The sequence below is a fragment of the Trachemys scripta genome, chromosome 4, assembly GCF_013100865.1.
Source record: "Trachemys scripta elegans isolate TJP31775 chromosome 4, CAS_Tse_1.0, whole genome shotgun sequence".
NCBI lineage: Eukaryota > Metazoa > Chordata > Testudines > Emydidae > Trachemys > Trachemys scripta.
Window position 1 is genome coordinate 42,311,457 of NC_048301.1, and position 27,274 is coordinate 42,338,730.

Here is a 27,274-nt window from a genome sequence, read left to right on the forward strand (position 1 = left end):
TGACCCAAAGCATCACAACAACAATCTAAAGGGTGAAACAAAAGCTAACACCACATTTTTACAGGTATCATTGAAATGTAATAGCTCTGGTAACATCCCTAGTCAACATCTTGTTCATCATTATGATCTCTGTCAGGAGTGCATGGGATAACATAGTCTTCATTGCCTTGGCTTATACACAGTTCTGTGCAGGGAAGATTGTTCTGACTACAGACACAGTAGATTGTGCAACAACCTCTACTGGTACAGGCACAAATAAGGTCTTGTAGAAGCTCAGCTGCTATTGGGCCCTTGAAGAGTACAGGCAGTAGTTCATCCTCTACACTGCAATAGTGATCCAATAGCTGGTTTACCGATTTGTGAAGACATTCAAATATTTGTTTGCCAAGATGCTCTTTTGATGTGCTTTTCAGAACTGTCCTCAGGTCTAGATTGAGGCGTCTCTATGGGTCTCTTTTTTTTCTTTCTCATGCTGGTCAGACAGCACCGCTGCCAACTTATTTGGTGCAGAAATTGCTGCTTGTCCATCACTCTTTCCCAATTTGGCAAGATGTCGGAAGTGGTATGGTACCTTTGTTTTGACAACATTAAACACAATTTTTTCTAAATATTAAATAGGACTGATACAGAGTCACATCCTGTTAATACATGTACAGCAGGAAGTGTGTTGCAGAAGTCAGGGTGAATGCATCACAAATTGCATGCACAGATACGAAGCAGTGCTTGTCCATTGTGCTGGTAATGGTAATGGTGCTTACATGTTACCTATGTGTTCCAGTTTTGGAAAGCAATGAACAGCAAGGATCAAAACTTGTGTATCAGGTGACCTTATTATGGTTCCTTTGACACACACAGAATCAAAATCCATATTGGTACATACAGCATGCAAAAGTATCCTTATGTCTTCTTCCTCTTGAGTTCTGTATAAGTCTTGGACTACTTCAAAACCCTCTACTGGTGATGGACTTTGCTTATTTCACCATCCGAAAAGCCTCCAGCAAAAAGGAATGTTTGTGTTGGGTGTGCTCCTACACACTTAGGTGCATTTTTAACCCTATATTCATAGAGGAATTTTAGAAGTGACTGCCTGTTGGATATCACATTTAGAAACTTTTTCCATGGAGGCACAGGGCATCCACCAATCATCTGGTATTTCTTGCATCCAACCTTATATCCTGTCCAGCACAGTCTGTCAACAGTTTTCACAAAGTTTCTGCCATATCTGTCAAAGACTTTGATTACAGAATTGGCTTTGTCAAATCCTTTTAGGACCTGCCTTAAGTACTCAGCAGATAATTCATCGAATGCGTAGAATTAGTCTCCAGCCATCAGTTGTATGACAGCCATGGCATCTCTGGCTTCTTTGTTGTATGCTCTTTGCTCATGGAGTCTTTCAGTTTGAGCTTCCAGCTGATGCCTTAATTCAGTTTTATCTGTTCTTCTCATTGTTCCATCAGCATGGAAGAGGGGCACAGGCACAGGTCCTATTGGTTAACTAAGAAGAGTTGCCATTGAAACATCATCTCTGCATCTTGCTAAGGACAGGGCTCTGCAGAAAACAATTTCAGGACTAATAGCTGCTGCAAGTTTCCCTCCTTTGCCTGACTTAAATTTGGTGGTCTTGGCCATGTCAGCAAATGTTTTGATGCCAGATTTCTTGACTGAGCTGAAGAAGATATGTCCTGTCAGAATCAAGTGCCCCTCTCATAAATCTATTTGTTCTTCACCAACATCTGCTGTTTTCAGTAGACTCGTGTACACCTGGTTTTACATGCAGTCTAGCAAATATGTTGTTAAACTCCTCTGGATGTGATTCAGGTCAAATGGGTTTGTCATATTGTTGATGACATTGTTGATAAGAGTTGTAACATGCTCTTCACCCTTCAGTGCAGAAGTCTTCATTACTTCTCATTAGGCCACTTCTTTCTCCCATAGCTTTTGCATATTTATATTATGGTACTATGTATTATCTCTAACACTGAGCTCTGCATAAGTGTCACTGAATTAAAAAGCTAGTTTCTAGAATATTTCAAATGCAAGTACTGCATGCATAGGCAATTACAAATTAAAATCTTTTACCAGGCAGACTCGATGCTACCTTATATGTACAATAGCTTACAGATGGAGAAGCACTATATTAGGAATTCACATACGTTTATATGTACCCACTATGCAGCACAAACTGTAGGCACACAATCTGCTTCTACTGGTGCAAAACCTTCAGTATGAGACTGATCTGGTCAGCAAATTTCAATTGAAGGTATAGAAAACTATTATCACGTGTAAGATACTTTGATATTGATAGTATCAGAGGGGTAGTCGTGTTAGTCTGGATCTGTAAAAAGCAACAAAAAGTCCTGTGGCACCTTATAAACTAACAGACTTATTGGAGCATAAGCTTTCGTGGGTGAATACCCACTTCGTCAGATGCATATTGATATTCACCATTTTTTGCCACATTCTAAACAGCTTCATTTCTGAAAAAAATACTTGCCCATGCAAAACTAAAAAATCTTTTAATACACTGTTGTTTGGTAGCTTTGACCAAGAAGTACCACACTAAGGTGCTGAAATTAACTTAAACAGTAAAAACTGTACTCATGGTCCTGTTGCAGTGTTTCTGGAACTGTGCAGAAAATGACACTTTTTTTGTTTTTAGGTACCAGTGTTTCACCTTGTCTACAGGCTTACGGCACCACTTGACTACTCCATTTTATGCCTCATATAAACATACATAAGTTTTCAAGTTATATATAGTGTGGGTGTGTGTAGGGTGAGTACATTAGTATAGTCCTTTTTGGAGAATTGTCACACGCCTAAATGGTCACACAAACGGGACCTGTTGGCCAACCACCCTACACCAGGAAATGGTGTGGAGTTCACCCCGATGATGATCTGAGAGCCTAGTGCAGTGCCAGGCTACTTATCCAGAGGAGAGTGTTGCTGCTAGTCTGACTTCAAGCAAGGGGTCTGCTGCGTGAGTAGCCCTTAAGCCATAGTCTTGTTTTCCACCACAAGAGGGTGCTGGTGTCCTGGCTGACGAGATGCAGGGTGTTTGAGAGCATGAGGAATCTCTGACACAATGTTGCTTCTGTGTGTGTCCAGGAACTGGAGAATGCTGAATTCATACCTATGCCTGACAGCCCATTTCCTATGAGCACAGACTCTTCAGAGCCTGAAAAGGAGACTCTTCCCTATCAGGAACTGCAAGGACTCAAAGTGGCCTCTGATGCTCCTGCTGAATTCAAACCCAAGATAGAGCCCCAGGTAACATATATCTTAAGATCACATCTCCCACAATGAATGATGGTTGATTAAGAGCTGATGGGAGCATAAATGGCAACATTTGAGTTGTGGGGAGGTCTAGTGGGGGCTATTGGATCAGGCTAATTGATGGTCTGGATGAGAGTGGAAAGGGGCATGTTAGTGATGTTCACAGCTGATGCTAACTTGGGAGGAGTTGTGAATACCAGTGAGGAGAGAGAAATCCAAGAGACACTAGACATATGGGCAGGAAATAAAAGGAGTTTTGGTTTAGGAAAAATGCAGCTAACACATCTGGGGAAATATTAACTCCATGCTGGGAGACTTCAGTGGGAGGGAGGAACCTGGGAAGCATGGACAGGGCAGGAAATTATACAAGAGTTTATAGTGCTGCCATCTCTAGATGAGGTGCTAATTCCCGACTCACCTGGGAAATTAAGCTGGGGTGGGGAGGCATCAAGGAGGATTTCAGAATGACAAGCAGGTAGGGACAACAGCTGCAAAGAGGGAGGAAGGTGTGTCCAAATTTGGAGTCAGGGGAGACCTGGCTGCCCAAGGATCCAGCACTTAGTGCTTGAAAATCTGCAACTTCAGCAGCTGTGGTGCCATCTTTCATCCTCATTCTCTCACCATGGCACAGGCAGCCACTGGCCTGGGAGGTTTCACATGTTCCACACACATACAGACTCACTCCCCCATCTCTCTTTGTAGCAAATGTGTTCAGCTCCAGCCCTGCCTTATATGGAGGGAAAGGCAGTGTCTCCAGTTTCAGCCTGTGTGTGCAACACTTTGCAAACTGAGGTGGAGCGGTTGCAGGGCTTGGTGTTACAGTGTCTGGCTGATCAACAGAAGCTGCAGCAGGAAACCAGTCGTCTCAGTGCCCAGCTCCAGAGGTTCTGCAGGGGGACAGAGGGAATGCAGCAGGTGAGGACATTCCTTGGGTGGGGCATTCAGGCTGAGAATCCCCACACCCTTTGGAAGTTGTGTGTGGGGGTAGAGAATTTTGATCCTAGCTCTGGCTGGATTTGGGGGAGGGGAGGGGAGGAGAAGAGGAAGAGCTTTTAATCAAACTCAAATCTCTTAAGCCAGGAGGAGATGGGACAGAACAGAGGGGTGTAGGGTAAAAATTCCTTGTGCCTGTTGCTCTTTGTCAACTGCAAAGACACTCTGGTTTACTCTATGGCAATAATTTAATAGTAATACAGCCATGAGGCAGGCACTTCAGTGCCTAAAGGGCTTTGGGCAACTTGTATTTCTCCTGTCCAAGAAGAGGGGAGCAGTTAGATGTAGTGTGTCCTGGCTGGGATTGCCATAGTAGCTCTCTCTGTGATGGTAGAAACTTGCATCTGGAGTAGCCAGCAAATTGTGTATGGCCAGCAGCTGAGTTCTGGGAGTGACTGACTATTTGTCTGGACAGCTGCAGGCTCATTCCAAAGGAACCCAGACAGCCAAAGAAGAGATGGAAACGGATCCAAAAACTGACTTGGATTCAGATTCCTGGTGTCTCTTGGGAACGGACTCATGCCGCTCCAGCCTCTAGTCTCTTGAGCTTGCTGGGGTCCATCCAACTTCACAACACACTAACTGAATGCAGAGAGCGGCTTTCCTGGCTTCAGGTCACTCACAGATAAGGAGCGAGGGCGGAGGCTCCAGAGCAGCACCCATGTACGTTTGGTGGGAGACACCTCCTTTTAGATATGATCTAGGAGTGAGTTTTCAGAGGGGCAGGGCCCTGAGCTCCGGGTCATGGTCAGCTCAGTGATTATGGCAGCAGCAGCTCTTCTCTGTACCTCATCCATCAATCCTGCCCTTGAAGCAAGACAACCCTGGACCCATCATGTTGATGGCTCCGGTAGCAGCTTGTGGCCCTTTTTGTTTCACTGCTTCCTGAGAGCTGCCCTTGGGACCCCAGCATTAGTCACTGCACCTCTAGATGAGAGAGAGGGAGAGAGAGAACCATTGAGAACGGAAATTGGCTGAACCCTAACTCCCCACCTTCACTTTAGAGCGGTGAACTCTGAGCTGCTCCCAGCCGTTATGGCAATGGACAGGGCCCTAGCCCGTGGGACAGCTCCATCCTGCTTACGGGCAAACAGAGCTTTGAATGTGTTTTACTCTGGAGGCAGTGGGGAGATGGTGATAGAAAGCATGCCCCTGACTTGAGGTGCAGGCTTTGGCCATACAGCTGTGTGCCCTAGTCCTACAGATGAAGTTTAAATGCTTTATTCTGAGGGCCTAGCACTCAGCTAGTGCTTTTCGCCCTCCAAGCACTGCACAAACAGGAGAATTGGATGTAGTTTCCAGTTGTAGCAGAGGGAACTGCCAGAGATAGGGTTGTTGAGTTCAGACCAGCTCCTTCCTAACCAGAAAAGGTGTATCTGGATCTCAGGCTGTTGCACACTCATTACTCCATCTGTTCAGATAGTTTTGGGCGCCAGAGCTGCTCTTGTCATGTCTGGTTTCTCAGAGCGAGTCCATTGCTGCTCCTGGCTTTGCTTCTACTTATCCCTCACAATAGGCTGGCACACAGTCTCCATGCTGGTGTCAGCATCGTCAGTATTTTTTCCCCCTCCATTATTTTGACAAAGTGGGAGCACAGCTGCCCTCTCAGCATGGGTCTTTACTGCAGTGCACACAGAATGTATCTTTCCCAAGGGCAGTATGTTGGTTAGGCCTCAGTCTAAAGCTCACCCCTTCTCTAGCTGCACCAGGTTCTCTCCCCCAAGGAACTTGAAGTGGCCTTTCCCATATCTCTAGTAGGGAATGAGATAGATTTTTCTAAATTGTTTAGCTAATTGACTTGGGGTGGATTTTTGGGTTGGGAAGGGCCTCTAGGGGGAAGCTAGTCCCTCACCCCTTCCCCAAGGTGGGGCTTCAAGGGAGCAGAGTCCTCTCCTCCCATGCAGTGGGGTGGGACTGTGATTTCATTATCCCTAAAACTGTCCCCATCACCAGGGTGTCTCTAGTGTTGCCTTGAATCTTTCAATGAGAGCTGTTTCACCTGCCTTAGACTTTTCTTCCCTTGTGGGGACTGTTTAAGGGTGCTAACATTTTTCTTGATGAAATCCTCTGTCTGGGGACAGATGCCAAAGCGTCCTGTCTTTTAGGATCTTCTCTAGTGCCTATCACTATAGTATTCTAGAGCTGAATCAAATGCAGTCTGTTCTGGTCAGCAACCTGGGCAGTTAGACCTCAATCTGGCTGTCCTTATCATTGTAGGGAGGGAAGGAGGGAGACAGCCTCAATGTAGGGTCTTGAATGCCAGGAGTTCAAGGGTTGCTTGGTTACTGTTGGGGACCGTGCCCTCTCTTCTCCCATATGTATTGGAGCTAGTTCTCAGGTTAGGAGTTTCAGCATAAGAATTCTGTTGCTGCAGTGGAGATGGAGTCTGTCATGTTGCAGCAGTGGCTTTGAGAAGGAGTGAAGTGCTAAGCCTAAGCCATGTCCAATAAGCGAGCACCAAGCTGATGGGAGTTGCTCTTCTGCAGTGCACTGCTATCCTCATTTCTCAATGCTTTGCAGTTGGGAAGACTGGATTCCCCTTGGGATCTAGTAGAGGATTCAGATCCCTGGCAGAGGGTGTCCTGTGCTCCACAACCACATATGTGCCTTAGAGGATTCATGCTATCCAAGTTGTGCCTATTAAAGACCACTGATTTTCACACCAGCTAGCTATGCAACCAAAAAAGCAGTTTAAACCCAGCACCATGTTTTGGGATGGAAAGTGAAGGGCAAGTGGGCAGAAGTGCCTTTGAACAGTTTCAAAACCCTTTCTACTTCTCCCCTTTTTGCATTGCTAGCTCCATATGTCAAGTCTTTTGCTAGTTTTGCTATTGAGTTGTTATAGTGGAACATGACTTATGCCTGCTCTGACACTGGCAGAATAACTAGTTTGTCATTGTCTTTCTTTGAAAGAATAAAGAATGGAGTGGTTTGTAGTTTGTTTAAATAAATGTTTAAACTAATTCTCCAGTGCGTCCTGTCTCTGTGCATATTCCCACCTCTCCTCCAGGCAGAATCTCGACTCAGGGCAGGTTCCTGTTGGAGCAGGGTCTCCTGTGTTCTCATTTCACCAAGAGGTGTGGGGAAAGTGTGCACGCACTCAGCTTAGGGGAAGGTTTATTGCTGTGAAAAAGTGGCAAGTTTTGCATTACGAGGGACATCTACATGAAAAGAGGCTGTGTGTTCCACGAAAGACCTGATCTCTTGATGCTGCTTCTTTTCCTGATGAGGATACCGTTTTACCACAGCTCCAGTGGTACCATGTGGGGTATGAGCAGCAGGAAGAGATGGGCTCCAACGGAACAAAATCCTGGTTCTCTTAGAACAGCTTTTACTGGAGTGTTAAAAGTCTCCCTCAGTCACCTATTCAGCAGTTTTAATAAGCGGCACTGCTGCCTGTTCTGATGATATATTTGCATTACCAGAGCATCAGTCATGGATCAAGGTCCCATTGTGCTGGGTGCTGTACAAACAGAGAACATAAAAACTCTGATTCTCCCTTACTTCTCTGGAGGTTTTAATCAGGGCCTCCTGTATTCTGTGGTGTCGGTGTGCCTGCCTGAGTCTGCAGATGAACTGAAACAATAGCTCAACAAGAGCAGTGAACTGCCCATTGTTGACTCTGAAACATAAAGATGGCAAGCCAATTATCTCCTGGCATAATTTCATTGACTTCAGTAGTGAAACCCCAGCAGACAATTTGGCTTACAACTTCAGTGTCAACATTAGCTATTTAATCTGCTCATTATTTTAGCAGAAATTTGCAGTGAATGTGTTTATCCCATAATCCCAACTGCCTCCCACAACTTCCCAAGAGTTAAAAGCTCCATTGTCCTCACCAACTTCCCCTGCTGACTTCTGTGATGCAGATCAGCATTGCTGACACCAACAGCCTTTGGCACATTGAGAACAGGGTGAGGACGGTGTAAAATTGGATTTAATATAAACACATCACAGGGCTTACTGTACTGATTTTCTTAAACTCGTTTCATGTTTAGTTCATTTTAAACATTCATTTATCCATCAGTTCAGATGAATTTCCACTCTCCCCCCTTTCCCATTTTCTTGCTATTTACTCCTCTCCTGCCTTCCTGTGACCTCACTGCTATCCCATAATAATAAAAGCAGAAATGGAGTTACTAAGCCATGTGCCCAGCCTCCCATGATCACTCTGCATGTATGTTGAACCCATTTCAGACCCCATGTCTGGATTTTAATATTTCTTCCTAGGCTGTAAGCTCTTCAATACTTGTACAGTGCCCAGCACCATGCAGCTTTAACCCTAATTGGGGTCTTTGAGAACTACCATAGTGTCCCAAGGGAGGGGGCTTTGCTCACTTATCTTGGGGACAGGTCTCCTACTTCCTTGGGAGACTATTACACACCTCACAATCAAGGACTATTTCCACATATCCAGCCTCTGACTAAGCCTAGTTAAATCTGGCCCGTGTATCTTCCCCAGGCTGTGCTGAGTTGGGGCAGGATCACCATGGGCCTTGAAGAAAAAGCTACTGGGCTTTTTTTGTTCATTTTCTCCTCTCGTGAATTACTTGTTCTTCTACTGGTATCCCTACACTGCTTGTGACCCACCTGCTAGGACTTCGTTAGTATTGAACAACCTGCTACTTACATGGGGCCTAAAGACATCTGCCAGCCTGAATGCTCTCCATGGAAAACTGAGGCTGGAAAGAACCTTGCATCTGAGTCCAAGTTTGTGCACCTGGTAAGTAATCCCTTTGTAACAGTCACCCTGTTGCCTAAAGGCCCTGACCCAGCTCTAGGAGTCTTTACCATTCCACAGTTGATGCTGGAACTGATGCTGGAACTTGGGCTGAAAGGTGCCTCTCCAAATACTCAATAAGTGGCTGGTCGTGCATAGCTTCTCTGCTACTATGAGGCCCCTCTGCAAGCCTTCTGCCCCAAGGAATTCTTGTGCTGAAGCAGCATTTTATGGGTCCTCCGCCCCAATCTGCTCTTCTGATGAAAGAGATGCTATGTCAAACATGGCCCAAAATTAAGGTTTTTGGATGTTGAAAAGCAAAATGTTACTGACCCAAAGTCCAATAGAAACAGTCCCAGGATTTTCATGAATTCCTGTGGAAACAAGTTAAATAAATCCTCCCGTGGGCTATTGCAGGAGAAGCATGGAATGAGCCTGCCTGCTCCGTTTTCATTGTTCAGCTCAAAACCAATGCAGAAAATAAACAGGACTGAGCACAAAAAGGCAGCTGCAAGAGGGAAGCAGTTCTGGATTCTGCCTCCAGGGGCTGTTAGAAACAGAGGGAAGGAAAGCTGTAGTTTGTACATTGTTCTAACATGCTAATGTCTTATCTTCCCTCTCTCTGCAAAGAAACCACCTTTCCTGACTTATCCAAACTACTGTATCATCCCACACAAGGCCTCTCACTGCAGGAGCTGAGAACTCCCTCCCACCCCCTCTTCCCAGAGATCGCCACACATAGGCTTGGCAGATGAAGCTGGAGAATTGATCTTTGGGGGCTTTCGTGTGCCAGCATCTGCAGCTAAACAGCAGTAGAATTCTAGCCCACTCCCCAGCTGTTCTGCAGACAGGTGCTTCCTTCAGCACAGTCAGGGCACTAACATACAAATATCAGTTTGATCTCAGCAGCATAGGGGTATTTTTGTGTGGCTGTTTCGAGGCTGAGCACATTGTTGGTGCTTAACTAAAGGGCTTCTTTCCATCTGTGAGCTCTGGATGACCTCTGCCCCACACTGTACTACTACATGTCAGAGGAAAGAGCCCTCAGCCTTCCATCCCCACCACCTGACCATAGCAGCTAATCATGATTCTGAGGACCAGCCACCCATGGTGGTTCTTCCCTTGCTGCTGTCCCACCAACAACCCCATTCCTTACACAAGGGACATCATGGTAATCTCCTCCCACTCACACCAAGACCCAGCAATCTCTTCAAGCAAGAGAACTTGAACTCCTTGTGAAGAGCTGTAGAAGGGGAAGAGATGGGAACCAGCAGCAGTAGGGTAGTGGCCTAAACTCTCCCGGACCTATCTGCAAACACTCAGGAACCACTGGCTGCAGCTCAAAGTACAAGCACTTTAGTGTTCTGTTCATGGGGCCTGAGCTCCTTACTCACTTTACAGGGGAATATCTCAAAAGTTAGCAGCCTGCTTGGGGGATGGTGAGGACACAAAGCTTCCTCTAGACAGTTTGAGAGAGAGAGAGCTGGGATTCACTGCAGTGTGTCATCCTTAACGTCTCCTTTGTGGTGGTGGCGGGGGTCGGTTCTTGATGGTCTTGCACTTGGGAATATGCCTCTCAGCCACCTTGGGTGCAAAGCGGCGGTTGCAGTGGGGGCAGGAGATATAGTCTGGGTTCTCTACAGGGGGCAGTGGGGGCAGGTCTGAGAGCTTCCCCCCTTTGGAGATCACATGCTGTATCTCACGGGCCTGGCGCAGGGTCCGGATGAAAGACTCATGCTTTTGTCTCCAGTTGTTCTTGGGTGGCTCATTCTGCACAGAGGGGGAAAAGTGGTTAGTATAGATGGCAGGAGCTATAACTGGGCTGGCTCCAGGTCCTGCCTTTACTCACCATCTTCTCATAGAGGGCCCAACCCCATACTCAGCCCTGAACCCACCTCCAGTGCAGCAAAGCCCCAGATTGGTACTACCCCTTTACGGCAGCCGAGACAGTGGAGATAGATGGTGGTTGCCAAGGGAAGGCATCAGTCATCAGGAGGAGCAGGGGAAAGTAGCCACCTAAAGGGACCCTGCGATTATATTGCAGCTCCCTCAACCTAAGCACAGCAGACCTCCCAACACTAAGAGGTTGCCCCTTGATGGGAGCATCCTGGCCTGGTAAGAGTGGGTTCTACCCCTTGCACAGTGTAAAAGGACCGAAAGTGGCATAGGTGCTGGAACAATTTTTATAGTGGAGGTGCTGAGAGCCATTACGCAAAACTGTAAACCCTGTAAATGATGGAAACCACTTCAAACCAGGAGGTGCAGCACCCCTGTTCCAGCACCTATGGGAAGTGGAGGTGGGTCTGATCTCCCTGACTGGGCCACTCCCAGCAGCAAGGGGATCTCCTAGTTGCGAGCCTTGGTCCATGGTAAATTAATTGTGTCCAGGAGCCCAGGTCAATTTGGGGGTACCCCAAGCAGAAGCCATGGTTACCCTAGTAGGAGCCCCAAGCCCAGCTCTGGGGCTGCTGCAGTAGAGAAGTGAGGGTGTACCACCGTTATTTCTGTGTGGCCTCTGGAGGTGGGTCTGATCTCTCCACCAAGCACGGCCGGCTCCAGGCACCAGCACAGGAAGCAGGTGCTTGGGGCGGCCAATGGAAAGGGGCAGCATGTCTGGGTCTTCGGCAGCAAGTCCCTCAGTCTCGGAGGGAAGGACCGGCCGCCGAATTGCCACAGAAGAATGAAGCGGCGTGGTAGAGCTGCCGCCAAAGTGCCGCGATCGTGGCTTTATCTTTTTTTTTTTCTTTGCTGCTTGGGGCGGCAAAAAAGCTGGAGCCGGCCCTACCACCAAGAGCAGCTGTGCAGGGGAAGGACAAATCCCATCCCTCCCCAGCCCAGCCTGGACTAGCAGCCCCCAGCTGGGGCACTCCCAACAGCACGCTGAGATCTGATTTCACTGGGAAGGGCTTATTTCACAGCCCATGACACGTTTTTCACAGCTGTGAAATTAGTAGGGCCCTACTTATAAGCAAGTTCTTTCATACCCCCTCATTATTTTGGAGATCAGGTGACTATCTCCAGGCAGCGTCGGTGTCCTAAACCAAGCCCCTAAAACCTTCTAATGCTGGGTCCTGTGTACGGGCTCATTGCTGGCCTATCCCCTAAAGGTGGCGATATTCTAGTGGGCCTGAATGGAGTGTCAGGGGCATAGTAGGTATTAAAACAGCTATAATTCCATGCTTCTTAAAGAGGGAAGGACTGACACACCGCCAGGCCAGCCAGTTGCCTGGAAGTGCATGTTACCTGGGTGGGGTTTTTGCCCTTCCAGTGCTGATATTGCTCCAGCTCGGTTCCCCTGGCTCTCGCCATGCTTGAGTCAAATACTTTCCTCTTGGAGCCTTGGCTCTTGCTGCAAACATTCATGTGCTTCTCCAGCCGGAGATGGAGAAACCGACGCCCACAGAAGCCACATTCTCCTAGCTCCCCCTGCTCCCTGCCAATGGGATCCTGTGAATGCAACATTTCTGCTGCAGGGTCTTGTTCTGAGGGGGCTGCTGCAGGTGGACCCTGGCTGTGTTTCATGACCAACTTTGAACAGGAGGCCATGCTCTCCAAAGCCATGTGCTCTTGAATTTTGCTGTTGCTGGCCACCAGCCGCCCCCTCTTGAGTCTCTCTATGCCCTGCACATAGGGAAGGTGGGTATTGTTTGGCATGGGCATGGCACCCTCTGGAGACTGCTCCCAACCACAGTCCCCCTCACTGGGCCTGGCTGTAGCCCTGAAAATGTTCCCCCCAGAAAGCCCTGCTGCTTTCTTCTCTTGCATCCTCAGACCCTCTCTCTCCTTTCTCTCTTCCACCTCCACCTGCTGCTTCTCTCTCTGGATCCTCCTGAGTTCCTCCTCTGTTCTCCTCAGCTTCTCTCTGAGGAGGGCCTCTTTCCTCCGGATCTCCTCCTCCAGGCTCTGCCCAGCTGCCTCCAGCCTTTGGATGTAACCCAACTCTGCCCTGCTTGGATGGGTGGCTGACTGCTTACGCTGCTCTGCTGCCAAAGAAGATGGCAATACAGCTGGCTGGGCCCTGGCTGCTGGCAACTTCCCTCTCTTCTTTGAGCTAGAACTATTGCTGGGAGATTCAGCCATGGGTGGCGAGCTCCTGAGCTGACTTGTGCTGACCACTGGAACGCTCTCAGCTTTGCGGTGAAAGACTGGTTTCAGAGGGTAGGAGCGGTCCACCCCTTCTCTCCGTCTGGCTGCCCACTTGGAGGGCAAAGTACTGGTCTGGCTGGTGAGATACCTGCTATGGGGTCCAGCAGAGTAGAAGCCTCCCTGTCCAGAGTCCTGCTGGCTGCTCCCAGAAGAGAGAGAGCAGGAATAACTCCGGCTTTTGCAGATGCAAAGATCCTTCAGTTTCTCCTCCTTGTCACGCAAGAGCTGCTGCTGGAAGTTGTTCTTCAGGTGTTCTAGCCGGGACTGGTGCCCAAGGGCCTTGGGATGGTATCTCTTCTGCCCTGTTAATGGAAGACTGGGAGCTGCCACCATAGAATCCACAGGTGGACACACAGCCAGTTGCAGCTGAGCCATTCAGTGCCTGCGGCAGAACATTGGGGCAAAAACAAAGACATTACAGACATATTTGTTCCCAAGATGGGGCTTCCTCCCCAAAAATCTATACTCTAGAGCAGGGGTGGGCAAACTTTTTGGCCTGAGGGCCACATCTGGGAATAGAAATTGTATGGCAGGCCATGAATACTCACAAAATTGGGTTGGGGGGGACCAGCCCAAAGGACATTAATGGAGCTGTTGAATTCTCTAATGCAGTTGGAAATAAAATGCTTCTTTCCCTGCCCGTGCAATGTCTTGCTATGAAAGCAGCAGGAATGTGCTCAGCCAGCAGGGAAGTCTATTCCACTGAGACCAGGAAACAGGCTACAGCCTTCTGCTGATATTAGAACTCACCAAACCCTCTCAGTGACACATTGCAAACAAGGCTGAGAATGGGGCAGGTTTGCAGGGACTCTGTCAAACTAAACAGCATTTATTGTTATGACACACACACACACACACACACTTTCCCTTATATTAACCAACAGCCCCTGAGGTTGCTAAAGCTGAATGAATTTTGACAGGACCTGCAAAGTGCAGTTGATGCTGATGATTGTTTCCTTCATTGCCCGTCTCTCAGCCCAGACAGTGAAAATCAATGAGGTCACGTTCCTTGGTGGGATATTTCCGTGTCCCAGACGCTGAGACAGGCAGCGTTGTCAGACGGAGACAAGGCACGGCTTGCTCCGCGAGAGGTGGCTGCTGAGCTGGGACTTGAACCAGGCCCTTAAGTAAAGCACCCTTCCTCCTTTCCGCGTGGGGAAGGCCCGGCCCCGCTCGGGACCCGTTATCCCATGTCAGCGAAGGGGGATCGGGAGGTGCTCGGCACCCCAGAAAAAGCCCTCTGGCGAGCGAGGCTGCCCAGACACGCTCCGACACCCCAGCAGCCAACCCCCTGCCCTGACTCCCGCCCCGGGAAAGGTCCCCCCCCGGGCGAGGTGCTGCCCTCACGCACCCCCAGGGAAACAAACGCCCCGTCACCGCCATCCTCACCTGGGCCTCCGGCCGCGCTGGGCGCCGCGCACTGTCTGTTTACTACAGTTGCCTGGAAACCAGCACGCCAACGCAATCTCCAGGGTCGCTCTAGCCTCCAGCTGAGTCGGCCGCTCTGGCGCTCGGCTCTATGGTCTGGGGCTGCTCTGTTCCCGGCTCTATGACCGGACGGCGGTAAAACCCGGAGCGCGCCACAGCCGTTGGGCAGCGCGAGTTCTCGCTCTGGCTGCGGGTCCCTGGCTGGTGAGTCCGGCCGGACCCGTCTCCCCGCCCTGCTGCTTATTCGTGAAGTTGAGGAAGGGGACAGGTCGTGGGCGGAGCCGGGACGCCTGCCCGGGGGGCTGGCGGAGGCGTGATCCCGCCTCCAGGGCACGGCGGGGAGCAGAGGCAGCTCCCTCTGCCTGCTGGGAGGGCCGGGTGGCTGCTCAGTGGCTTCTTGGGCACGGGTCCTGGGACGTTAGGCACCAAATAAGGTGCGGTTCCGGCCTGCCTGTCTCCCCCCTCCCCTCCCCTCCCCTCCTCTCCCCCGGTCACTCCCTCTCCCCCGAGCCCCGCAATGCAGCCGCAGTGGGGCCCTGCGGGAAGCCCGTCTGGCCTGCGTGGGGGAGGAGGGTGGTGGCATCCCCCTGGATCTCTGCTAATAGTCGCCGCTTTGTTTTTGTACCAGGCGCGCGTGACTATGACTGAGGGCGACAGCCTCATCTCTGTGGACTATGAAGTCTTTGGGAAGGTCCAAGGAGTGTTCTTCCGCAAGTACACCCAGGTGTGTCTGCTGCAAATGCTGGAGCAGAGGGCGAGGCTGGCGGCTCATCCAGGATGGGGCTGCTCAGGCACCTTGATCTAGTCACCACCGGGGCCCAGGTTGTACTGAACTCCCATCTGTATTTGAATCTCAGCACAGGCTGGGCCTGAGCTGCCTCTCCCAACTTGGCATTGGCCCTATCTACCTTGTAGCTGCTGCTGTTTCCCCCTACTGCTCTTCTATGTTTTCTCCTTTTGGGGTAGCTGCAGGAGTCACCAGTCTTGCCTTCTGGATCCATTACTTTTTGGGGGAGAGGACTGGGGTTGGGTTGTGACTTGCTGAGGACTTGTCTCACTAAATAAGTACAGCCCATTAAATTCCAGGTCCTAGAGCAAGAGTATTGTCTTGGGACTGGAGAGGCCTAGGTATTGCTGAACCCCCTAGAGAACAAAATCTGAGTTAAATTTTGTACTTGAATGAAAAACATTAACATTCAAGGTCAAAGTCTTTTCCTTTTGGAACCTCCTGTCCTGGGGAGTCACCTTACCCTCTTTCTGGTCAGCCGACATTCTGTTGTGATCTCTTAATGGTCTACATCACAGACTCTTTCCGGCAAAGGTCCCAGAGGCTTTTATGAGGCTGCTGGGTCGTTTGTAAGTAATTCAGCTGAGACTGAGTCAGGAGAGTCTTTGCTGAGTCACTAGCATCATGGCTTTTATACCCACAGCTGTGTTTTGTTTGGAATCTCTTGACACTGCCTGTTGCCAGTGACACCTGGTTTGTATTCCCTAGGGATAACTCAAGGGATGTATTGCAGGTGCTGTTTTCAATATAAAGGTGTTACAGTGGATAACTGGATTAATCTCAAAGTGCATTCTGTCTGGCTATTCCATGGGATCTCTCTTATAGATGGCTTTCCCATGGTCCTCCCTGGGGACTGATTCCTATATAAAGATGCCAGTCTGTGGTCTGCCTTCAATTCATATTAATCCCATCTTCATCTCACATTTCCTTTTTAGGCTGAGGGTAAGAAGCTGGGGCTGGTTGGCTGGGTCCAAAACACCGAAGATGGCACTGTGCAAGGACAAATCCAAGGTCCCAGTGTCAAGGTACGGGAGCTGCAGGAATGGCTCAGGAAGACAGGAAGCCCCAAATCCCACATCAACCGAGCAGAATTCCGCAATGAGAAGAAGATTGTTGCACTGGAGTACAGGAACTTCAGCATTGTGAAATAACTAGACTGAAAGACAGAAAGCACTGAGGAGGGAGTTGAGCTCTCAAAAACTTCCCCACCAACCTTTACTTGTTCAGTCAGATAGTGTCCAAAAACAGAGAGCCCTTAGTTTTATCTTGTTACTGTTCTAATTTATTGTCTGTTTGTTATCCTATTTAACCCTGAACCTTCCTGAATGCCATGGGCAGGAAAACAGGCAGACTGGAGGGTCAGACTGCCTTTAATAAAGGGATTGTTTGGAAACCCAACCTCTCATATGTGAATTTATTTGCAACCATTCAAACTCATTTTGTGTATAAGAGAACACACAGTCAGTATAATATCCCATCTACTTCACAGAAGTCACATAACCAGCCTTGGAATTGATACCCTGGAGGGCAGAACCATGGAATTTTGGCTTCTTCTAATATTAAATACTGTTAAAGAATCATTTACCTCTCTTTATTTTTTAAATTTCCAGTTCTCAGAAACAGCTGTTTTATCTTCCATCCAGCAATGACTGTAGTTGACAGTTTCTATTCTATTGGGTGCCTTGTGTGTACTTCGTACCAGCGTCATTGATGTTTTTGGGTGGTAGTTGGCCAAGCTGGGAAAGCTTTTAGTGGTACTGCAGCAACACAGCCAGCAGGGGATATTGCTGCTGCTTGTGATGTTTTTCACAATTTATGAATGAATATAGGGCTGGTACAAGACCAAAAGCCCTAGAAATTGAAGTCCTCTCTCTGTCCCCTCAGATTGGTAGAGTAGTAGCACAGCATGCCCAATGCCTTGCTGCTAATTCTCTAGGAGGGAGAGGAAAATTCAGTCTGCATAGCCCATTCAGTCTTTAGGCTCTATACTGAGACTGTCAATAAAGTGGTTGATTAAAACCAATTGTAGCAGTGGTGGTGGTTTTGTCATGTGGGCACTTGGTTATTAGCAGGTAGACTTACCAACTCATTTTGCAGGTGGAGCTGCCATAATGGGTTTGAAATAGGACCAGCTTCTTAGGGTTACCATATTATTATTATTGGCATGCATCCCTGTGCAATCATGGTATACTATTGTTATTAGTTCATCCAGTTATTCTGAAACATAAGATTTTTTTTTTTTTGGGATCCTATTTTCAGTAAACTTAGCCTGCCCACTACTTCTTTGCGTGAGCCCAGATTGCTGACACACACCCCCTGCTGGACCCTATACCCTGAGCCCTAAACCCACCAAACCTAGCTGAATCCCGCCACGTGAGGGTCACCCCATCCCCATTACCCAGCCCGCTTGCTTATACCCATGACTGTCCCTGCCTCCCGTATGGGTGGTGGACCCTCACCGTTTATCGACTGTCTCCTGATCCCGCCCACCGGTTACCCACCCCTTATTGGGGACATTGCAGTGTGTATATACTATGTGTGCTGCCCAGCCCCAAAACACCAACATACCCCTTTACTCTGCATGTTACCCCCAATGATCAATAACTAACACTTCAAATTTTCTGTATCATTTATTTTTTTTAAATATTCTCTAATAAAATTTAGACCTTGTATGCTGCTGCTCGCTGAGATTTTGGTACACTACCATATGAGGCACATCAGCGTAGAGGCAGCTGGCCTCCAGTCAGTGTTAACATAGGGAGAGGAAGAAGTGAATGGGGAATGCAGAAGGAATGAGCCTCTCTGGCCCTATATGTCTAGTGACCTCCAACCCATCTGCACCCTCAAGGGAACATCCTGTCTGCTTACTAGATATTTATATGCCATCAGTCACCATGCCATTCTAACCCCAACCTAATTTCCCATGCCATCTGCTGTCTGCTCAGCTTTCCCAGAGGCACTGCTGCCTTCATGAGACTGTTCAGGGGATGGTAGGGAAATCAAAGTGGGAAACCTTGGGCACACGCCCTTGCCATGTCCCACTGAACAATACTGCCAGAGGAGCGAGTGGGCTCAATTGATAAAATGCGACAGAAGGCGCCACCCTCAAGAAAGACTACAACTCCCAGCATGCACTGAATCATGTTGCAATATATGCTGGGAATTGTAGTCACCTCTGGCCTGCAGTGGTTCTTCCTTCGGCACCACATATCTTCGCTGCGCATGTGCCACAGGGTTTTCTCCCCCCGCCTTCCTTCCAGCGAACTGAGTCTGGGACTTGTACCTTGCGAGTCAAAGAGGCCGCGGCGGGCGGTTGGTCGGGAGGTCTGTCTCGCGCCCCGGCCCTTGGGGTGGAAGGGGCCCCTCCCCCCTCAACGGGTTCTGAGGGAGTCAGGGGAACTGTGCGGGGACATTTTAATTCAGTCACCAAAATGCATCTGCCTCCCTGAGCTGGTGTGGTGATGGAGGGACTGGGAGGCCCCTGTTTGGCATTGGCCAGGGCTGGGCCAGCACAGCTCCCTCACCCTGCTGCGCCAGGGGATCTGGGCGGGCTCCTTTAAGGGCTTGTTGCTTGTAAGTCGATAGACTTCATTCCTTGGCTGGGTGAACTATTTCCCTTCCTTCCCTGCCCGGCATTCGGGGCAGTGCCCTAGTGAAACTGGGCATCAGACTCTCCCAGCAGAGAGCTAGAGCTGTAATGTGCTCCACACGGGCACCTGTGTGACAGCTGGGTCTCAGTGTGGACCTTTTGCAGGTGCTGGGGCAAGTGACCTAGGCCTGCCCACATTGAAAAGCCAGTTGATCGCACCTGTAGTGTGGACAGGTGATTGCACTGATACCTGTGACTAGGCTAAATCCTGGGATTTGGGCCATGGTTTGAAATAGGAAGGGGAGCACTTGCTGTACCTGCAAAAGAGGAAGGGAGCTAAGCGGGAATGCTGCTCCCCAAGGAAGAGAAAGGAGAGGGGCTTTCCTCTGCTTTTAGCACAGGAGGGGGAGCTGTGCTTCCCCAATCCCCTTCACTCTAACCTGTAGATGTGAGGTTCAAGGGAAAAGTGTACATCCTGCTAAATACCAACAGGTGATGAATGAACCCATATGGTATAAAATAATCATAATAGAAAGAAAAGCTTAATTTATTAGACACCCCATCACCACCTTTGAGCCAGCCCATGTGTCAGTGGGGTTTTATGGCAACTGCATCTTCCCAGCTGGATGCATGTTGGAGTGTTTCCAAGGATAGATGCTGTCTGGCCATGGTGAGGATGGACATCCTGAGTCCACTTGAAAGAAGAACAGCAAAATAAGTTTCTTGGATAACGATGTGAAGAGGGCTCTGAGCCTCGCTTTTGGTGGCATTCAGTACATATTGCTGAAGTTACTGGCAACTGGTGCTTTCCCTGTGCCGGTCATTGATAGCTTGTTTTTGGTTTGTGTGTTTGGATTTTCTTTTAGGAAGTATAGGATTAGGGAAAGGAGTATAGTGTTAATAAGGATCATGAAAATGCAGGCACTTTTATTCTGTATTGTTGCACTTTCATGCCTAGGGCATTGGCTGATGCCTGGTCATAGCCAGGGCAGGGAAAGTGAGCATAGAAAAATGCTCTGAATACCAGGAAAAAATTACAGCATTCATGGAGGCAAAATTAATTTTTTTAAATGATAACTTGTTATATAGTAACTGTAAGAGATTTTTAAACTCTGAGCTTTTACTCTTTGTCCCTTTGTTTTGTTACAGGGGACTGTTTCAAAGAAGGAAGAGGAATGATGTTCCTGAAATTTCTTGGGTTCCTCACCTTTCTGCTTTTGCCATGATCAAATGTTTGGTGGAAGATGTGCGCACCAGGTTACGCTCTGGAGTGGCCATCAACTCACTGGCCCAGTGTGTTGAAGAGCTTGTCCTCAATAGCATTGATGCTAAAGCAACATGTGTGGCTATACGGGTGGATTTGGAAACCTTCAAGGTCCAGGTGGTGGACAATGGCTCTGGGATGGGGAGAGAGGACCTAAATAAAGTGGGTAATCGATATTTTACTAGTAAGTGCAACACAGTGGAGGATTTAGAGAATCTGAAGTTCTATGGTTTCCGAGGGGAGGCTGTGGCCAGCATAGCAAGTATGGCCAGCATAGTAGAAATTTCATCCAAGACAAACAATACAGTGAAAACCTTTATGAAACTGTTTCAGAATGGGAAAGCACTGGAAGTTTGTGAAGCTGAATTGACTAGACCAAGTGGTGGAACAACAGTAACTGTGTATAACCTGTTCCACCAGTTACCAGTGAGGAAAAAGTGCCTGGATCCCATGCTGGAATTTGAGAGGGTGAGGCAGAAGGTAGAGGCTCTTTCTCTCATACATCCTTCTGTCTCATTTTCCTTAAGAAATGATGCTTCCTGTTCTGTGATGCTTCAGCTCCCTAAGACAAAAGATATATGTTCCCGTTTTTGTCAGATTTATGGACTGGGAAGAACACAGAAATTACGAAAAATAAATTATACATCTGGGGGGTTTGAGTTAAGTGGCTATATCAGTTCTGAAGGGCATTACAATAAGAATATGCAGTTTTTGTATGTGAATAATAGACTGGTTTTAAAAACAAGATTGCATAAACTCATGGACTTTTTATTAAGGAAAGAAAGTGTTATTTGCAAGGCAAAAGGTGGCCTTGCCAACAGACAAATGAGTTCAAGTCCTGTTCGGCATCGTGGCCCAGAGCTCTATGGAATCTTCGTTATCAATGTGAAGTGTCAGTATTGTGAATATGATGTGTGTCTGGAACCGGCAAAAACTCTGATAGAATTCCGCAATTGGGATGCTCTTTTAGCTTGCATTGAGGAAGGAGTGAAAACATTTTTAAAGCGAGAACACTTATTTGTTGAACTGTCTGGTGAAGACATAAAAGAATTTAATGAAGACAATGACTTTAGTTTGTACAGGACCAGAGCTCTGCAGCCTGCACTCTCTGAAGAAAAGAGCATACAAGACAATTTTAAGAAAACATGTGATGATATTGTAGATTCTTATGAAATGTTTAATTTGCAATCAAAAACTGTCAAAAGAAAAGTGACTGTTCAGGAAAAATCTTCAGATCTCATAGGTTCAAATGATAATGCTGCAGAAAAGGAAGTCTCTCCAGGTCTGATCATTGGTAAACTGGCTGATACAGCAAGTCCTCTGCTCAACAAAGAAGACACCACTTCTGATTTCTCAGAATTAGATATCTCAGAACAAGAGCCAAAAGAGTTCAACAATCCCAAAATGGTGTTTGTGAGCCGCAAGTCTTCAGAAAATCTCTCTGGGGAGTCCAGATCAGAAAGAGTAGAAATAGACAGTTATTCTGAAATGCCACATTGTACTGAGAATTGTGTGGAAGATGCAAGAATACAGGAGGACAGCACAGCTCAGAAAAGCAGCATCAACATTGCCTTCAGAAATGGTGTCACTCAAGGGCAGCATGAGAGAGTTGAAGATACAGCTGATGGACCAGAACTTCTTTGGGGGGGAGCATTGATGGGAATGTCTGATGCAATGAAAGATGACAGTAGAAAAAGTAAAGGGCCAAATAATGATGGTGGAGGAAGGGTTGTTAGATCAGTACCACTGAAGTTGTGTTCCACAGGCCTTATAACTCATGTGTTGCAAAATCAGCCACCACATGAACAAACTGAAATGAATTGCTCATTAAACATGCATTTTAAATCTGGTCCTGTAAGTGCCAAGGACATATTTGGAAACAAGATGAGCTTTTCAGTTCAGAGTCTAAATGTTCAGGATATTTCTAGTATTTTAAATAAAGAGTATACTACAGTACCCAACAGAGAAGTATGCAGAGCATATGCATATGAGTGGTTAGAAAATGAGACTGTATCAGGCCAGAAGAATGAGAAGGTAGCTTCCATTACTGCAGGAGATAGAAGGGAGTGTGTAACATCACACACTAGAGAGTTGCTTCCTGTCACTTCCTTGGGTTTTGCTCATAATGAAAATAATCCAAGCAACAGAAGACAAATGATGGAGCTATCTGTTATGCCCAGAACCCAAGCCTATAAGAAGCTGAGCTTGTCCATACGGTTGGGGTCTTTAGAGCGATTCAGGAGACATTATGGGAAGGTCAGGAGTGCACCATCAGTATCTATTCCAGAGAAGAGGAATGAATTTGAACCTCCAGGTGTTCTTGGTTCTCTAGCTGATCTTGACACCTTGAAGAATCAGAATAACAATTTTGAATGCGTTAACATTTGTGAAACTCAAGTTCTGGAACATGCTGATTCTAATAATAGTTGCCAACCTGGTTCCCTCCTTTCCTTGGAGAGGTCTCAGTTCTGTGGCAAAGAAACTTTGTTAAACAGAAAAGCTCCTTGTGTGAGAGCGAGTCCTTTGACATTGACTGACTACTCTCAAATTAGAAGAAAAGACTTAAGCAGCAATAGATCACTGGGATCACTAGCTTCTAAACTGTCCAGAATGAAGGGTGACCACAAGGAAGTTTTAGCTACAGAAGTTGTGGGACAAGTCGATGAACAATTCCAAACAGATTCAAGCAGAAAAGATAACACATTGCATCTTTTGTCTCAAACTGATGATTTTTTGCAGAGTTCTTATCAAATGTGTCAAAGCTCCTCACAAGAAACAGAGGTAGACAATTGCATCCTTGCGTCTGCCTCTGATGAGCAGGATGCTCCCTGCAAAATGTATAGTACAAGAGGAGGGACCATGGAAAATGCCGTGAACCAGTCACTGCTCATCAACACAGATGGGGAGTACATAGCCACCACAAGCAGTGGTTTGGCATTACACAGTGAAAAGAGTTATTCTGAGGGCATCCATAAAGATGGAAATATTGTGGATGTATCTTCAAAGCAGACTTCAAAAGCCACTGAGCTTCCCAGTGTAACTTTGTCAAGTGGTTTGGAAGTACCTGGAGATGTCACAAATGCAGTTCAGTCTAAAAATGAGGAATCAATATCGTGTTCTGTCTGGATGCAACGTTTTGATGTTTCACTGGGTAAGATGGTATACGTCAATAAAATGACTGGACTAAGCACCTACAGTACTCCTCCAACTGAAGAACTTCAGGCTGCTTGTACTAAAGATATAACTACAATGGCTGTGAATGTTGTCTTACAGAGTGGTAAGTACATGATGTTTAATTTTGTTGCAAGGAAAGAGTGATGCAGGTAGTTTGGGTCCTCCTAGCAATCTAAAATACTCTTTATGGCAATGCCTGCAATTTCCACACAGAAATAACCATTGCATCACATGAATTAGTTCTGTAGAAAACAGGAAAATGTTGATGGCCCTATGGAAATAGTACAGTAGATTCACATTTTGAAAAAGGTATGAAAATAGCAGACAACCACCTGGTGTCACCCTGCGTCATGCTCTGAGAATTCTCATGATCATGACCCATTTTGTCATTTAATTTATGAGATCTTATAAGAGCCCAGCTTGAGAAGTATATACACTATAGATCAGATTTTTTAAGGTATTTAGTAGGACTGTCAATCACAGTTAACTCATGCGATTAACTCAAAAAAATTAATCGCTGTGTTAATCGCACTGTTAATAGAATACCAACTGAAATTTATTAAATATTTTGGATTTTTTTTACGTTTTCATATATATTGTATTCTGTGTTGTAATTGAAATAAAAAAGTGTACAAAAACAAAATAATGTAAAACTTCAGAGCATACAAGTCCACTCAGTCCTCCTTGTTCAGCCAATCGCTAAGACAAACAAGTTTGTTTACATTTACAGGAGATAATGCTGCCCTCTTCTTAGAATCATAGAAGATTAGGGTTGGAAGAGACCTCAAAAGGCCATCTAGTCCAATCCTCTGCTCAAAGCAGGACCAGCCTCAACTAAATCATCCTAGCCAGGGCTTTGCCAAGCCAGGCCTTAAAAATCTCTAAGAATGGAGATTCCACCACCTCCCTAGGTGACCCATTCCAGTGCTTCACCACCCTCCTAGTGAAATAGTTTTTCCTAATATCTAACCTAGACCTCCCCACTGCAACTTGAGACCATTGCTCCTTGTTCTGTCATCTGCCACCACTGAGAACAGCCTAGCTCCATTCTCTTTAGAACCTCTCTTCAGGTAGTTGAAGGCTGCTATCAAATCCCCCCTCACTCTTCTCTTCTGCAGACTAAATAAGCCCAGTTCCCTCAGCCTCTCCTCATAAGTCATGTACCCCAACCCCCAATCATTTTCGTTGCCCTCCTCTGGACACTCTCCGATTTGTCCACATTCTTTCTGTAGTGGGGGGGCCCAAAATTGGATGCAATAATCCAGATGTGGCCTCACCAGTGCCGAATAGAGGGGAATAATCACTTCTCTTGATCTGGCAAAGCTCCTACTTTTGTAGTTAGCATTGCAAGGTATTTGCATACCAGATATGCTAAACATTCATTTGCCCCTTTGTGCTTCAGCCACCATTCCAGAGGGCATGCTTCCACGCTGATGACGCTCGTTTAAAAAAAAAAATGTGTTAATTTAAATTTGTGACTGAACTCCTTGAGGGAGAATTGTATGTCCCCTGCTTTTATGTCTCCCCCTCCCCCCCATTTTACCTGCATTCTGCCATCTATTTCACTTTATAGCCGTCTTCGATAATGACCCAGCACATGTGGTTCACATTAAGAACACTTTCACTGCAGATTTCACAAAATGCAAAGAAGGTATCGATGTGAGATTTCTGAAGATAGCTATAGCACTCGACCCAAGATTTAAGAATCTGAAATGCCTTCCAAAATCTGATTGGGATGGGTTGTGGAGCATGCTTTCAGAAGTCTTAAAAGAGCAACATTCCGATGCAGAAACTACCGAACCTGAACCACCAAAAAAGAAAATCAACCTTCTGCTAGTGGCATCTGACTCAGATAATGAAAATGAACATGCATTGGTCCACACTGCTTCGGATTGTTATTGAGTAGAACCCGTCATCAGCATGGACGCATGTGCCCTGGAAGGGTGGTTGAAGCATGAAGGGACATATGAATCTTTAGCACATCTGGCACGTAAATATCTTGCGATGCTGGCTATGACAGTGCCATGAGAATGCCTGTTCTCACTTTCAGGTGATGTAAACAAGAAACAGGCAGCATTATCTCCTGCAAATGTAAATAAACGTGTTTGTCTGGCTGAACAAGAAGTAGGACTGAGTGGACTTGCAGGCACTAAAATTTTACATTGTTTTATTTTTGAATGGAGTTTATTTTGTACATAATTCTACATTTGTAAGTTCAACTTTGATGATAAAGAGATTGCACTACAGTACTTGTAATTAGATTAATTGAAAAACACCATTTCTTTTGTTTGTATACAGTGCAAACACTTGTAATCAAAAATAAATATTAAGTGAGCACTGTACTCTTTGTATTCTCTGTTGTAATTGAAATCAGTATATTTGAAAATGTAGAAACATCCCAAAATATTTAAATAAATGGTATTCTATTATTGTTTAATGGTGCGATTAATCATGATGAATTTTTTTAATCGCTTGGCAGCCCTAGTTTTTAGTTGCTTAAACATGCAAATCAGTGGAAGTTAGGCATCTGATGGTTTTGAAAATCCCACTAGGCATCTACCTGCATTTTTCAGTACCTAAGTACCCTTAAAAATCTGGCCCTGCATCTCTTGTCTATCAGTTTCTCTTTGTAAAACATTTTCTAATATTTCATATAAAGGACAATATAACCATGCACTGTGTATGTTTAGTGTTCACTTCATTTTGCACAGAAATGTATTGTATTACAAATATCCTTCTTTCTGTGTTTGTTTGCTCATATCCTTCATTAAAACACACCTCTTCTGCCAAGCCAGCCAATATTCTCCGAGTCACATTAGAAGTCAGGTTATTAGGTACTTATATTAATTTATTTTAAATGAAGTTCCCTGTACTAGCTTCTGATCATTCAGAGCACTGTATTATTATTTCTTCATTGTAAACTTCTAATTCTATGGGGCAGGAATAATATCTTCATTGTTTGTACAGAAATGAGCACACTATAATGATTTAGTTAATAAAAATATAAAGAACGGGGCTCCAGAGATGATTGGAACTTTGTCTGTTAAATTTGCAGCAGTAAATTTTTGTTGTGTGTTTAGGGTTTCAGTGCAGGTGCCATCCTTTTAGAAGTGAGCTTGTTCTACCCTTCCTTCCTAGACCTCGGGAAGAGAGGATTCTGGCAAGCCAGGATTTCAGAGGTAGGGTCATTTTGCCAGGACAGCGCGTACTGGCAGAGGTGAAAGTAAGCCGGTCTGGTATGGCGTACCAGCAAGAGCCAGTATGCTGTGCCGGACCGGACCGGCTTCCCCAGGCTGGCGATTTAAAGGGCCCTGGGCTCCCTGCAGTGGCCGAAGCCCCAGGCCCTTTAAATTGCCTCCTGAGCCCTGGGGTAGCGGCAGCAGGGCTCCAGCGGTGATTTAAAGGGCCAGGGGCTCCGACCGCTGCGGGGGGCCCCAGGCCCTTTAAAGCGCTGCCCGAGCCCTGCTGCCAGACCCCCCCAAGGATAGCGGCGGTAGGGCTCCGTCGGTGGTTTAAAGGGCTTGGAGCTCCGCTGCGGTAGCGGCAGCCAGAGCCCCGGGCCCTTTAAATCACCCCTGAGCCCCGGGGCTCCCATCCGCCTCTGCAGCTGGTAGCTCCGGGGGTGATTTAAAAGCCCCAGGGCCCCCAGCCAGAGCCCCTGGGCCTTTAAATCTTGATTTAAAGGACCCAGATATTTAAGGCCCTGCCCCTTCCAGTCGAGGCCCCGCCCCCTGCTCAGGACTCCGGCATAACAATAAGTCCTTTAAGTTACTTTCACTCAGAGTACAGTGAAAAACAAAACAAAGAACTCTGCCAGATGTCCTGACAGGAATACAGACTTACGCAAGGTGTGTTAACAATGGACTCTGAGTCATCTCATATGTGGAATTGGAAAAAAAT

At 46.9% G+C, this 27,274-nt stretch overlaps 4 protein-coding genes across 12 annotated transcripts in view; 3 read left to right on the forward strand and 1 right to left on the reverse strand.

The window, feature by feature from the left end:
- NEK9 (NIMA related kinase 9) overlaps window positions 1–7,229 on the forward strand; it is a 35,750-nt gene extending 28,521 nt beyond the window's left edge. The window contains exons 20-22 of one of the 2 annotated variants that reach the window (XM_034768501.1): window positions 3,106–3,267; window positions 3,976–4,188; window positions 4,682–7,229. In XM_034768501.1, coding sequence (XP_034624392.1) covers window positions 3,106–3,267; window positions 3,976–4,188; window positions 4,682–4,804 — 498 coding nt within the window. In that variant the 3' untranslated portion in view covers window positions 4,805–7,229. The remainder of the gene's footprint in view (window positions 1–3,105; window positions 3,268–3,975; window positions 4,189–4,681) is intronic. The other variant, XM_034768502.1, reaches the window with a different exon arrangement.
- A 42-nt stretch (window positions 7,230–7,271) lies between these two features.
- On the reverse strand, window positions 7,272–14,656 carry ZC2HC1C (zinc finger C2HC-type containing 1C). Of its 2 annotated transcripts, XR_004645487.1 has the most exons (4): window positions 14,522–14,656; window positions 12,230–13,514; window positions 10,381–10,756; window positions 7,272–9,533 (listed from the first exon to the last, which is right to left on the reverse strand). XR_004645487.1 is itself a non-coding variant. In XM_034768503.1 (3 exons), the coding sequence occupies exons 2-3, from the start codon at window positions 13,505–13,507 to the stop codon at window positions 10,496–10,498; spliced, it is 1,539 nt and encodes a 512-aa protein (XP_034624394.1). In that variant the 5' UTR covers window positions 13,508–13,514; window positions 14,522–14,656; the 3' UTR covers window positions 7,272–10,495. The 2 variants fall into 2 exon arrangements, 1 of the variants encoding a protein (XP_034624394.1); XM_034768503.1 differs by having other exon boundaries at window positions 7,272–10,756.
- Window positions 14,657–14,664: 8 nt separating this feature from the next.
- On the forward strand, window positions 14,665–16,745 carry ACYP1 (acylphosphatase 1). 3 transcript variants are annotated; one of them, XM_034768506.1, is made up of 3 exons: window positions 14,665–14,764; window positions 15,189–15,284; window positions 16,283–16,745. In XM_034768506.1, the coding sequence occupies exons 2-3, from the start codon at window positions 15,201–15,203 to the stop codon at window positions 16,496–16,498; spliced, it is 300 nt and encodes a 99-aa protein (XP_034624397.1). In that variant the 5' UTR covers window positions 14,665–14,764; window positions 15,189–15,200; the 3' UTR covers window positions 16,499–16,745. The 3 variants fall into 3 exon arrangements, with proteins under 3 accessions (XP_034624397.1, XP_034624398.1, XP_034624396.1); XM_034768507.1 differs by lacking the exon at window positions 14,665–14,764 and adding an exon at window positions 14,869–14,994; XM_034768505.1 differs by lacking the exon at window positions 14,665–14,764 and having other exon boundaries at window positions 15,029–15,284.
- A 1,842-nt stretch (window positions 16,746–18,587) lies between these two features.
- Window positions 18,588–27,274, forward strand: part of MLH3 (mutL homolog 3) — a 31,090-nt gene continuing 22,403 nt past the window's right edge. Inside the window, exons 1-3 of one of the 5 annotated variants that reach the window (XM_034768508.1) lie at window positions 18,588–18,671; window positions 20,086–23,477; window positions 26,455–26,553. In XM_034768508.1, coding sequence (XP_034624399.1) covers window positions 20,159–23,477; window positions 26,455–26,553 — 3,418 coding nt within the window. In that variant the 5' untranslated portion in view covers window positions 18,588–18,671; window positions 20,086–20,158. Of the gene's footprint in view, window positions 18,672–18,787; window positions 18,921–20,085; window positions 23,478–26,454; window positions 26,554–27,274 lie in introns of those variants that run through there. The other 4 variants (XM_034768511.1, XM_034768509.1, XM_034768512.1 and 1 more) reach the window with 4 other exon arrangements.